At 45.3% G+C, this 12,759-nt stretch overlaps 1 protein-coding gene across 4 annotated transcripts in view; it reads right to left on the reverse strand.

The window, feature by feature from the left end:
• LOC115100900 overlaps positions 1–11,394 on the reverse strand; it is a 182,321-nt gene extending 170,927 nt beyond the window's left edge. The window contains exons 1-3 of one of the 4 annotated variants that reach the window (XM_029619966.1): positions 11,189–11,393; positions 9,989–10,342; positions 3,525–3,723 (exon numbers count right to left, since the gene is read on the reverse strand). In XM_029619966.1, coding sequence (XP_029475826.1) covers positions 3,525–3,662 — 138 coding nt within the window. In that variant the 5' untranslated portion in view covers positions 3,663–3,723; positions 9,989–10,342; positions 11,189–11,393. Of the gene's footprint in view, positions 1–3,524; positions 3,724–9,988; positions 10,343–11,188 lie in introns of all 4 variants that reach the window. The other 3 variants (XM_029619965.1, XM_029619964.1, XM_029619963.1) reach the window with 3 other exon arrangements.
• Between the last annotated feature and the right edge of the window lie 1,365 nt (positions 11,395–12,759).

Consider the following 12,759-nt stretch of genomic DNA (forward strand, 5'->3'; position numbering starts at 1 on the left):
GCTCGACTGCCACCGCCATTTTAGGGCCCTGGAGGTCCGGCACGTCTCCCCCTTTGCTGTATGAAAATTTTGCAAAGTCCACGGTTTGTTTTTTTTGCGCCATGGCCCCACAGTGTTCCGCTTCCCAAGCGCCCAAAAATCGCCGCAATTCGGGTGGGTGGCACGGTGTTTTTGTAGCAAAAAGTGCTCCGGGGCTGAGAGCTCCTCTAAGAAGCAGCCGGCATGGGAAGTGATGTCACTTCCTCCTTCCCTTTTGAAAGTTTAGTGTTAGAGCTGTAGATTTATATACTGTCCCCCTTCCTGTCACTAGTTCAAATTTGATCATGTTATGATCACTATTGCCAAGTGGCCCCACCACAGTTACCTCTCTCACCAAATCCTGCATTCCACTAAGAATTAAATTTAAAATAGCTTCCTCTCTCCTGAACCAATTGCTCCATGAAGCAGTTGTTTATTCTATCTAGGAATTTGAAGTCTCTAGCATGTCCTGACGTTACATTTACCTGGTCAATATTGGGGTAATTGAAATCTCCCATTATTACTGCACTGCCAAACTGGTTAGCTTCCCTGATCTCTGTTAGCATTTCATCTTCTGTCTGATAATTTTATCCGATAGTATATTATCACCATACTCTTACCCAACACATATGGGATTTCTGCCCATATAGATTCTACTGAGCATTTAGTCTCCTGTATGATCTTTATCCTGTTGGACTCTATATCCTCCCTGACATAAAGTGCCACACCCCCACCAAGTTGATCCTCCCTATCATTGCGGTATAATTTGTACCCTAATATAGCACTATCCCATTGGTTATTCTCCTTCTTCCAGGTCTCCTAGATGCCAATTATGTCTATCTCATTATTCACTGCTATATATTCTTATTCTAACTCTCCCATCTTACTTCTTAGACTTCTGGCATTGGCATACAGACATTTCAAAGTGTGTTTTTTGTTTGTATTAACAACCTGCTTTTCAGTTGATATGGATAATTTGGAATTCTTTAGCTCAGGTGATTCTTTACTTATAGGCACATGGGCTTCTTTTGCTTTTATTGGAACCTCTCTGTTGGGATGCCCTAACTCTCCTGTTTCATAAGTATCCTTCAAGAATACATTCCTCTGAACCATGCACTGCTGAGTGACTGTCAGCTTTCCCCCTTGTTCTAGTTTAAAATCTGCTCTATCTCCTTTTTGAAAGTTTCCGACAGAGACCAATGCTAGTCACCAGGAAGTACCTGACAGATTTATTTATTTATTTATTTATTTTGTATTTTTTTTATATACCGACATCCGTTTGCACATCACTTGGATGCAGCTCCATCACTGCTCTCTACATTAAAGGTGGGGGTGGAAGGGAAATAGAACCAAGAGCTAAGAGAAACAGATAAGTATGAGAGAGAAAATTTGCGGGGCAGACTAGATGGGCCATTTGGTCTCCTTCTGCCGTCATTTCTATGTTTCTATGTTTCTATATCTGTTTACACAAAACTTGAACTCTGACAGGAAACTGTCAGTTAGGCATTGCCTTTACAAGGAACCAAGTTAAATATGGGATACAAAACTTTAATACAGGAGTAGGATAACAAGGAGATACGAGAGATAAGAGTGAAGATTCAGAGTATTGTCTGGAAAGACCAGGTTAACTATTAAATTATATCCAAAATTCTATGTTCAATATATACAAGTGGGTTAGGGACAAAAGGTGAAAAACAGTGGGGGGGGAAGAGGGGGGTAGAGGAAAGGCTAGGAGGAGAAAGTGATAAGGGGAGGGAGAGGGATCTATTAATGTTCCTGGAGTACAAAGGGAGGTATATACGCTATGTCATCTACAGGGATGGTTGCACTGAAGTATTTTGTCTTCAGTGGGGGTCGTGTCAGATGGGAAGGCCTGTCGAAATAGCCATGTTTTCAGGTTGGTTTTTTTTTTTAACTTGGGTGTGGAGGTTTCGGTACGTAGGTCTGGAGGCATGAAGTTCCAGAGTGAGGGGCCAGCAAGGGAAAAGGCCCTCTTGGTGGTGGAGGTAAGTTTGGTGGATTTGATAGGGGGCAGGCGTAGCATTCCTTGATGAGAGGTACGGGTTGGACGTGTGGAGGTGCGTATCATGAGGGGAGGATTGAGCCAGTGAATGTTTTCATGTATGATAAAAGTTTTTGAATGAGGGATAGGGGTTTGTAAAGGATTCGTGATTTGATTGGTAGCCAGTGTAATTCAATGAGGGTTGGTGTGATATGGTGTCTTTTTCTGGAGTTTGTGAGGATGCGAGCAGAGGCGTTTTGTAGGAGTTGTAAAGGTTTGATATAAGTTGAGGGGAGGCCGAGGAGAAGGGCATTACAGTAGTCTAACTTTGAAAAAATGATAGATTGTAGGACGGTGCGAAAGTCAGAGAAGTTAGAGAATAGCCACTGCCATTAGCAATGGTTACATGGAATAGACTTAGTTTTTGGGTACTTGCCAGGTTCTTATGGCCTGGATTGGCCACTGTTGGAAACAGGATGCTGGGCTTGATGGACCCTTGGTCTGACCCAGTATGGCATTTTCTTATGTTCTTATGTTCTTAAGAGGTCGTAGTTTTTTTATTGTTTGCAGTTTAAAATAGCAGTCACTGAGGATGGATTTGATGAAGGGTTTCAGAGTAAGCTGATTGTCGATTAGGACACCCAGGCTTCGCGTGTGGGTAGGGATGGTGGTGGAAGTAAAGGATGGGGGAATGGAAGGTAACGGGTGTTGAGAAGAGATAATGAGGAGTTCCGTTTTTTGAGGGTTAAGGGCTAGATGCATGCAGTGAGAAGTTGTTTAATGGAGGATAAGCATGATTCCCAATTTTGGAGAGCGGTCTGAGGGGAGTCTGTGAAGGGGAAGAGAAGTTGCACATCATCTGCGTAGATGAAGTGTTTGATGCCAAGGTTAGTGAGGAGGTTGGTGAGGGGGAGCATGTAAATATTGAATAAAGTAGAAGAGAGGGAGGAGCCTTGGGGGACACCTCTGTCAAGACTGATTGGTTCAGATTTGTTGCTGTCCATGATGACTGTATAGTGACGGTTTTGAAGGTAGGATTTTATCCAGGAGAGAGCAGTACCGGAGATACCAATCCTGATGAGAATGCTGGTAAGGATATTGTGTCTGACAGTATCAAAAGCGGCAGAAATGTCTAGCATCACGAGGAGGAAAGAATTCCTGGAATCCATTCCTTTCAGAATAGTGTCTGCTAAGGAGAGGAGTAAGGTTTCGGTGTTGAGGTGCTTTCGGATCCTTATGTTCACCGGCTTTGGTCACTGCCTTGTCACATAGTTTTACTACCCTGAGATCATTAGATATGATTATTCAGTCAGGAAGCAGCAACTGAGAGTTTCATGGAGGATCTATGTTCAAGACAAGGATAGTGTCTATTTTCAGCTGACTTGATATTTACTTTTCATAAAATGGGCAGAACTGTAAACTGCTTTGCTAATCAGGTTAAAAAACAAGCCACATGGATAAGAGAAATTTTTAAAAAAGGAAACAATTGTAGGGGACCTCTTACCTGCAAAGTCCAGTCCCTTATCCACATGCTTGACTCGATAATGTGCCCGCAGGATGACAGGGTCCTGGTATGATTCAGAGACGCTACAGAAGGGGCAGTGCATGTGCTTCCCTTTGGCAGTGGCTCCACACTGTTCATCTTGGCATAGCACTGGGTTATAGCTGTGTTCTGTCCCTTTAATACGCACAGAAGGATGAGCCTTGGAGAAGGGAAGAGAAATTATGTTAGAAGACTGTTTATTTATTTAAGCATTTTATATTCCGTTATTTCTAATAATGATCACAACGATTCACAAGAGACATTCATAGATTCATATATTTGAACAAAATAATTATTGTTAAATAGAAAACAGCATACAAGAAAGTTGAGCTCCAGAAAGGTAATGATGACACACTGTGGAAGAGCTACAGAAAATGATTTAGGAGCATTGACTGCAAGTGAACACAGTGAAGTGATAACATTGGTCACAGAAGAGTTGCAACATGGTATATGGGTAATTACTTTGGAGGAGCAGGAATGGTACAGGAGTACTGGTTAAAATTTAAGAACCTTGTCACCACTTCTAATTTAACACCACATGCATATTCATTGTGGATATCTGAAAACTAGGCCTGTTGTAGCACTTGAGGACCAGAGTTGGCCACTCCTGGATTAGGGGGACCACCTGACTCAAGTCAGTTCTATGTGATTTTGTTTTTTTTTAACTCATGTTGCAAAGTATTATGGGATGTCTCCAACAGGAAAATCTTTCAGAGCTGAAAAACTAGGACTGGCCTAAATAAAATAGGGGAGGGGGAGGGAGGAAGATATCCATCTACTGACCCCTCCACTTCCCTCCATTAATTTGAATCTGTTTAGCACTTTTCATCCAAACGTGATTTACACTTTTGGCTTTATATTGGAAAAGCAAGTTTGCTTACCGTAAATGGTATTTTCTGTAGATAGCAGGATGAATTAGCTATGCTGTCTGGGACATCCCCCGGCAGCCTGAGGCAGAAAACTCTCTCCACAGATACAGAGCTTTGCTCTTCGCACCTGCGTGGCCATTCTCGTGTAATTTACCCGACTTGCTCAGTTGATAAGAAAGTATGTATGAGCAGCAAACAAAGATAGAAGGAATAAAGGGCTGTCCAGGGAGGAGGGTGGGATCACATGGCAAATTCATCCTGCTATCTACGGAAAACTCCATTTACGGTAAAGCAAACTTGCTTTTTACCATCAATAAGCAGGCTGAATTAGCCATGCTGTCTGGGAGTCCCCAGCTAATGGTCTCTTGAGCACACCCTTAACTATATGTTCGTGGAGGTGATCTTCTGTCTCTGGCATGGGTTAAGATGCCCCTTGTGCGAAAAACCGTGCAATATCACTTTACCCATTACGGCATCAAATCTCGTCTGTTGCTGGAGGCAATAATGGGATGTGAAGGTATGAAGAGACGATCAAGTAGCTGCTTTACATATGTCCAAAACTGGTATGTCGCAAAGGTGAGCTATAGAGGCCACTGTGGCTCTGAGCTGATGTGCTTTTACTCCATCTGGAAGTCTATCTCGATGAGTTGAGCAGCACAAATTAATACAGTTTGCTAATGTTCTTTTGGCGACTGGTAAGCCTGGTGCATTCGGATTGAGAGAGACAAAGAATTGAAAATGACATTTAAGGGATTGAGTCCTTTATATGTAGTAAGCCAGGGCTCTTTTGCATTCTAAAGTGTGAAGGATCTTTTCTCTGTCCATCACATGTGGTTTTGGAAAAAAAGTTGGTAAGGTGATTGATTGATGTAAGTGAAAGGCTGAGACCACCTTGCGGAGAAAGGTGACTTTTCAATGGTAGAATTGTAAATAAGGGGGATAGTAAACTAATGCCTGAAGCGATGGCCACCAGGAATAATATCTTCCATTTCAGAAATTTCATGGAGATGGAGTGCATTGGCTCGAATGGCGGCTGCATTAGTCTTTCTAATACCAGGATGCTATCACATCCTGGTGTTAGAAAGCCAGGTGTTTGGAAACCGGGGGACAGAGTCTAATAGCACCTGTAAAGAAATGAGATACTAACGGGTGCATCGAGATTGAGTTTCCATGCATGGAGTGATGTTATGCTGCTAGAGCACTGAGATGCACTCTAATGGATGACACCGCTAGGCCAGAGGAGTATAACATATGTAGATATTGAAGCAATTGTTCTGGGGAACTTTCGAGTGGGTCTACTGATACCATTGCACACCAATTTGAATAACTGTGCCACATGCCTGTATAATTCTCTCCTGTAGATGGATTCCTAGTGGATATTAGGATATCCTCAATATCAGAAGGGAGGAGGCGGCGACTTAACACCTCCCTTTCAACCTCCAAGCTGTCAAGTGCAGAGAGGAGGGTAGCGGATGAAGGAGTATGCCTCCTTCCTGCGACAATAGGTCTTCCCTGTTTCCCAAGGAAATTGGTGGTTGAATCGATAGTTGTATGAGATAGGCATACCACGGTTGTCTGGGCCACGTCGGTGCATTAAGGATGCGATCTGATTCGCCTGTGATGCACTTCTAGATCACTTATCCTATTAGGAGTATCGGTGGGTATGCATAGAACAGATCCTCTGTTCAGGGAACTAGGAATGAATCCTGGGCAATTCTGTGTGTGCTCGGGTAGAGAGAGCACGAGATCGGCAGTTTTGTGTTGGTTTCTGTTGTGAAGAAGTCCATGCAGGCTATTTCCCACTTCCCTAACAGTGCGTTTGCCACCTCTTGGTTCAACTCCTACTCGTGGGGATGAAATATTTTGCTAAGTCTGTCAGCCTCCGGGTTTTTCATACCCGTAAGGTATCAACGCACAATTAAACTCTGGAATTTGTTGCCAGAGGATGTGGTTAGTGCAGTTACTATAGCTGTGTTTAAAAAAGGATTTGATAAGTTCTTGGAGGAGAAGTCCATTACCTGCTATTAAGTTCACTTAGAGAATAGCCACTGCCATTAGCAATGGTTACATGGAATAGACTTAGTTTTTGAGTACTTGCCAGGTTCTTATGGCCTGGATTGGCCACTGTTGGAAAAAGGATGCTGGGCTTGATGGACCCTTGGTCTGACCCAGTATGGCATTTTCTTATGTTCTTATGTTGCTTACAACTGGAGTGGCTTATTGCCCATTCCAGGATCAACACTGCTTCCTTGCAAAGTATGTTGGAACCGGACCCGCCTTCTTTGTTTATATAAAATATGGCTACTTGGTTGTCCGTGTAAATCATTACTCTATTTCCTGCAAGGAGATGAGAGAACTTGTAGATAGCATTTTTTATAGCTCTTAGCTCTAATAGGTTGTTCTGGAGGGTTCTCTCCCTTGGAGACCAGATCCCCTGCATCTTTAGGTGCAGCAGGTATGCTCTCCATCCCTTTGTGAATGCATCCGTTGTCATAGCAATCTGATGCACCGGGATTCGAAATGGTGCTCCTGTTTCTAGTACTTGGGGGGGGGGGGGGGATAACCACCAGTTTATGTCCAAGATCACTGACAGAGTCATGACGACTCGCAGCGACATCAGGTGGCCGTGTTGTGACCGTTGCATCTTGAGTCCCAATTGTACACGCCGCATATAAAGATGGTTGTGTGGTATGATGTATATAGCCACTGCAATAGACCCAGAATAGTGAATATTTTATGAGCTGAGGAATGCAACTGGTTCTTCAAAGTATGAACCAGTTCGCAAACAATTTGGATTCTCTCCGCTGGGAGGAAAGCCCTGCAGAGCTTGGTGTTTATTACCGCTACAATGAATTGAAGGACTTGGGTTGGGATTTGGTTGGGTTTGTCATAGTTGATTGTGAATCCTAGATTCTCTAGGCAGGTTATGGTTTACTTTAGGTGTGATCAGAGCGTTTTGGAGTTTGAGGAGACTAGAAGCCAATCATTCAGATAGGGAAATACCTTGATTCCCCACTCCTGATATAAGAACATAAGAAAATGCCATATTGGGTCAGACCAAGGGTCCATCAAGCCCAGCATCCTGTTTCCAACAGTGGCCAATCCAGGCCATAAGAACCTGGCAAGTACCCAAAAACTAAGTCTATTCCATGTTACCATTGCTAATGGCAGTGGCTATTCTCTAAGTGAACTTAATAGCAGGTAATGGACTTCTCCTCCAAGAACTTATCCAATCCTTTTTTAAACACAGCTATACTAACTGCACTAACCACATCCTCTGGCAACAAATTCCAGAGTTTAATTGTGCGTTGATACCTTACGGGTATGAAAAACCCGGAGGCTGACAGACTTAGCAAAATATTTCATCCCCACGAGTAGGAGTTGAACCAAGAGGTGGCAAACGCACTGTTAGGGAAGTGGGAAATAGCCTGCATGGACTTCTTCACAACAGAAACCAACACAAAACTGCCGATCTCGTGCTCTCTCTACCCGAGCACACACAGAATTGCCCAGGATTCATTCCTAGTTCCCTGAACAGAGGATCTGTTCTATGCATACCCACCGATACTCCTAATAGGATAAGTGATCTAGAAGTGCATCACAGGCGAATCAGATCGCATCCTTAATGCACCGACGTGGCCCAGACAACCGTGGTATGCCTATCTCATACAACTATCGATTCAACCACCAATTTCCTTGGGAAACAGGGAAGACCTATTGTCGCAGGAAGGAGGCATACTCCTTCATCCGCTACCCTCCTCTCTGCACTTGACAGCTTGGAGGTTGAAAGGGAGGTGTTAAGTCGCCTCCTTCTCCCTTCTGATATTGAGGATATCCTAATATCCACTAGGAATCCATCTACAGGAGAGAATTATACAGGCATGTGGCACAGTTATTCAAATTGGTGTGCAATGGTATCAGTAGACCCACTCGAAAGTTCCCCAGAACAATTGCTTCAATATCTACATATGTTATACTCCTCTGGCCTAGCGGTGTCATCCATTAGAGTGCATCTCAGTGCTCTAGCAGCATAACATCACTCCATGCATGGAAACTCAATCTCGATGCACCCGTTAGTATCTCATTTCTTTGGCTTCCAAAACCCAACCCCCTTTGAAATTAGCCTCTGGGGCACCCCACTCAGATCAATTAATTCTTGAATGACTTCCATCACGGGGAAAAAACAAGAGGCCTTGGGAAACCAAAATGGAATTTTTCTTCAGCTCAGTCACAGCGTCTGCCTCAGGAACTCCGAGCATTTTCAAGGTCTGGGAAATCAGAGCTGGCAGTTCATCTTTATGAAAGAACCGTAGTATAGTTCTATACAGTTCTAATCCTGGAGGAATTTCACCATCCTCAAGGAAGTTAGGATCGGCGTCATCATCCATGTCATCTGGACCTCCATCAGGAAGTCCCGCTACCACTCTAGCAGTACTCCGGCGCTTAACAGTAGGTCCTGGCAAGATTTCTACCTGCGACTCTGCTCTGGGAGTACTAGAGAGGGCTGAAGATTGCGCCTGGAGAAAGGATTGCAATACCTGGAAAAACTCTACCCACGAAAAGGTAAAGCATCTAATCCAGGAGGTACTTGAGGCGTACTCACTGAGCTACCGGTTAGGGGAGTTCCAAAAATAGGCACCTCACCTAAGCCGTCTGCACCCAAGCCTACATCCGACTGACTGAAATCAGAGGAAGGCAATTCTCCCTGAGCCTCCAGTGCTGACACAAGTTAGCGGGCACTCCTGGCTGAGATGCCCAAATATGACAGGCAATGCAAAGAGAAAGGAGCTTAGATTTCTTAGGCAGACAATGCACTTGAGCGGCAGCATGCGAATAGCCTTTTTTTTTTTTGTACGTCCAAAAATACTAGGCGTCCAACCTAGGCATCCAAAAATTAGGCGTCCCAAAATTAAGTGCCATAAAATAATTTAAACGCATAATAAAACTTGTGCGTATAGGTAAGTATGCGGCCACTTAAGGCATCACTTAACTTAGACGCACATAATACAAGGCCCAACTAGACATCCAAAAACTGGATGCACAACCTGGATGAACAGCTAGACGTGCACACCAAACCAACAATCCTGTACAGGGCAGCCTTAGAAAGCGCGCAAAATGCCATTGCAGCCTACCACGCAGCACACAGCGAAAAAGCCTCAGAGCGGGGACTAACTTACAGAGGTTGCTCAACCTACCAGGCTGCCTACATCCCTTGTCCTCCCACAGCGCAGGACGAACATCGGAACAGCGCACCGAGCACAGAGACCGGAAAAAGGTAGGAAGCCCTTCGCTACAAAAGCCTCCTTTTACATCTCTGTAAATATATATATATTTTTGTTTTTTGACTTGTTTGTTTTTTAAACTTACCTGAGCTCAGCCTTACCTGGCTGAGTACAGAGACAGTCTGCGGCTGCGGGGGTAGACAGCATATGCTGTCACCGCCACGCTTGGCTTCCTGCACCCGTTGCCTTTCAGCCACTTAAGCAGCTAAGTCCATGCCAGCTGAAAAACCAGCTACCAGACCAAGGCACGAATCAGAGGGATCACAGAAATCACCTTGGGAATTCTCAACTGTGGAAGGGACCTTTTGTTATCATTTTGCAGGGCAAATGAAATATCCTTAATTCTCCTTTTTCAAAATGAAGCAATCCCCAGTAGGGAGATGTAGGTCCACCATCTGCTGGAGACTGAGAATGCTCCTAGGCTGTCACTGGAGGGGTATATATAGTGATGTCAGTTTGCTCCATCTGCTGGTAGAGGTGCATAATCCACTTGCTCTGGATTCATCTGACTGGACGTTAAGAAATTTGAATTTTTTTTTTCATGTTGGTTGTAATGTGAATTGCTCTAGCTCTGCTCCATATGTGTTCTGATTGTTATTTTATTGCAGCTATGATGATTTCTGGCTTTCTGCAAAGAGGATTCATGAAAGAATACAGTGATTTTTTACTGTCCTCTCCCTTCCCCACCATCCTCCAACACATACCTCCCATGTTTCCCGCATTTCAATTCACGCCCATGTAAGTTTGCTATTATCATGTACATCGTTTCTGACATAAACAACTGTTCAAGATTTTCCTGTTAAAATGTAACCAGTTTTTACCCTGTTTGATGTAAACTGTTGTTATCGCTGTGAACCGTTGTGAAGTCTTGCTCCAAACAACGGTATATAAAATCTGACAAATAAATAAATAAAAAATAAATATTATTACATGATTAATTGGATCTGTTTGTTTTCTTTGCTTTTTATATTATATTATTGTGCATTTATAAACTGCAATAAATACAGATTAATGAATTTATTTTGGGCTTGATTTGAGCTTGTTTTTTTCGGAAAAAGCACGCTTGTTCTTTCATAAATATCTGGCAACAATTCTCTTAACCTCTACCTCCTCCCACAGTACTTTCTCTCTAAGCTCATCCCCTCCAGCAGAGCACAGCGCCCCTACACGGCAGCATGAGAAGGCGCCTGTGAGAGAGGACTGGCAAGGGCACGGCTGTCATGAGGCACAAAGTCTATGACAGAGGGCTCCAAGCTTTGAGTCCGGTCTGTAAGAGGCCGTGAGATCTGGGACAGAGAGGGGCCTTGCTGTTGTCATACGAGGAAAGGGGGGACGTGGGCCCCACTGGCCCTGTGGTGGCCCCAGGCTCTGACTCGCGGGATGCTCAGGTGCCCGCCGCTCTGCTTCTTCTTCTTCTTCTTTTCGGCGCGCAAGGCTCCGGCACCACCTCACATATAAACGCGCGGATACTCACCACGAAGGACGCCATGGCCGCCGCAGGCCTCGGCCCCCTGCCGCACAGCATCCCCGCCCGACCCTGCACCGCCTGCACCGCCTCCGGGATCCGCAGCGCACGCCTCGTCGCAGCAGCTCCGCCGCACGTAAGGTAACTCCCGCCTCCAGCTCGGCAAAGTCCGGCCGAGCCCGGAAAGCTTGGGGAAGGGCAGGGACGCTCGGCGACTTCCGGGAGGTTTCCGGACGCCTTCATTCCCCAAGGGTGGCGAGGAAGCCTTGCAGCCAAGTTCCCGGTGCTCATTGTCCCATGCGTTAGTTCTCGGGAATAGACTTAATAATTGTGATTCTCCTCCAGGGCAGCGGAACGGCTTCCTAGGGAGGGAGGTGCAAATTGCCCCAACTGTCATTCTCTTACATCCGTTAGGGATGGGGAAGGTAACGGAGCTGGGAAGAGGAGCTAGAGAGCAGGTGGTAGAGAAGGAAAATGAAGGAATCTTAGGCAGGATAGTGCATGGAGGAGGAGAAAGGAAGAGAGGAGAGCACGGAGGATGGGGAAAAGGAGGATTCAAAAGTAGGGCTGCTTTTCATACAGAATGCAATAGGAAAATCCGAACAAGTCCTAGTATTCAATGGAGTGAAACCAGAACTGCATCAACCTGTCCTGAAAAGCTGGAGCCAGCTGGCAACCCTATTCAGGAGTGGGATGGATAAGGGATGGGGTGGAAGAGAAGGAGGGAGGATTAGGAGTGAGGTTGAGAAGGAAGAAAACCACAGCCCCCCATCATACCTCCATCCCCCCTTCCAAAACCCCTTTTATCCCTCACTTTCCCTCTTTTATTTCCCTTACCTGATCCCCTCACTCATCCTGTTTCTCTCCCTATCATAAATCCTGGTTCTGCCCTTGATCTCCAGTACATTCATCCCTCCCTCCACCCCAGTTCACTCTCTCCTTCCTTTACCCCCATTCCCCATTCGCTCTGTCCTCCCTTATCCCCAGTCCCCTGGTTTACTCTGTACCTTCCTTTCTCAACCTGCGATTTCCAGTTCACTCCCTTCCTTTCCTGCTCCCATCCCCAGTTCACTCTATCCCTCCCTTCCCCCTATCTCCAGTTCACTCATCCCTACTCCCTTCCCAATCCCCGGGAGGTTCCTTCCCTCCCTCTCCCACTTCACTTTGCCAAGTCACTCCGTTTGCATCCCCCGGATCCCCTCACTCACACGCTGATTAAACGGGAGGAGGAGACGGCACTTTTACAGTGCCTCCTTGTCCACTGCCAAGCATAGTGAATCATGTTATTCAATCCCGACACTTGGAATGACAGGGGAGAAGAAGAAGGAGGTGCCAGAGGCACTACAAAGCTGCCATCTCCTCCTCCTCCTATTTAATTTCATCAACAATTGAGTAAGAGGATCCAGTGGGCTCAGAAGGGAAAGTTGTTTCTCTTCCGGAGCAGACAGGTGGGAGAGGAGCAATGCAGCAAGTGCCATCTCCCTGCCACCAATGCATTTTTTTGAGAAGGTCTTCTGCAGCAATTTAGTGAGCTGAAACAAGAGGGGAAGGAGTCCTTGCCACCAGCAGCCCAAATATTG

Source organism: Rhinatrema bivittatum, chromosome 11 (genome assembly GCF_901001135.1).
Source record: "Rhinatrema bivittatum chromosome 11, aRhiBiv1.1, whole genome shotgun sequence".
NCBI lineage: Eukaryota > Metazoa > Chordata > Amphibia > Gymnophiona > Rhinatrematidae > Rhinatrema > Rhinatrema bivittatum.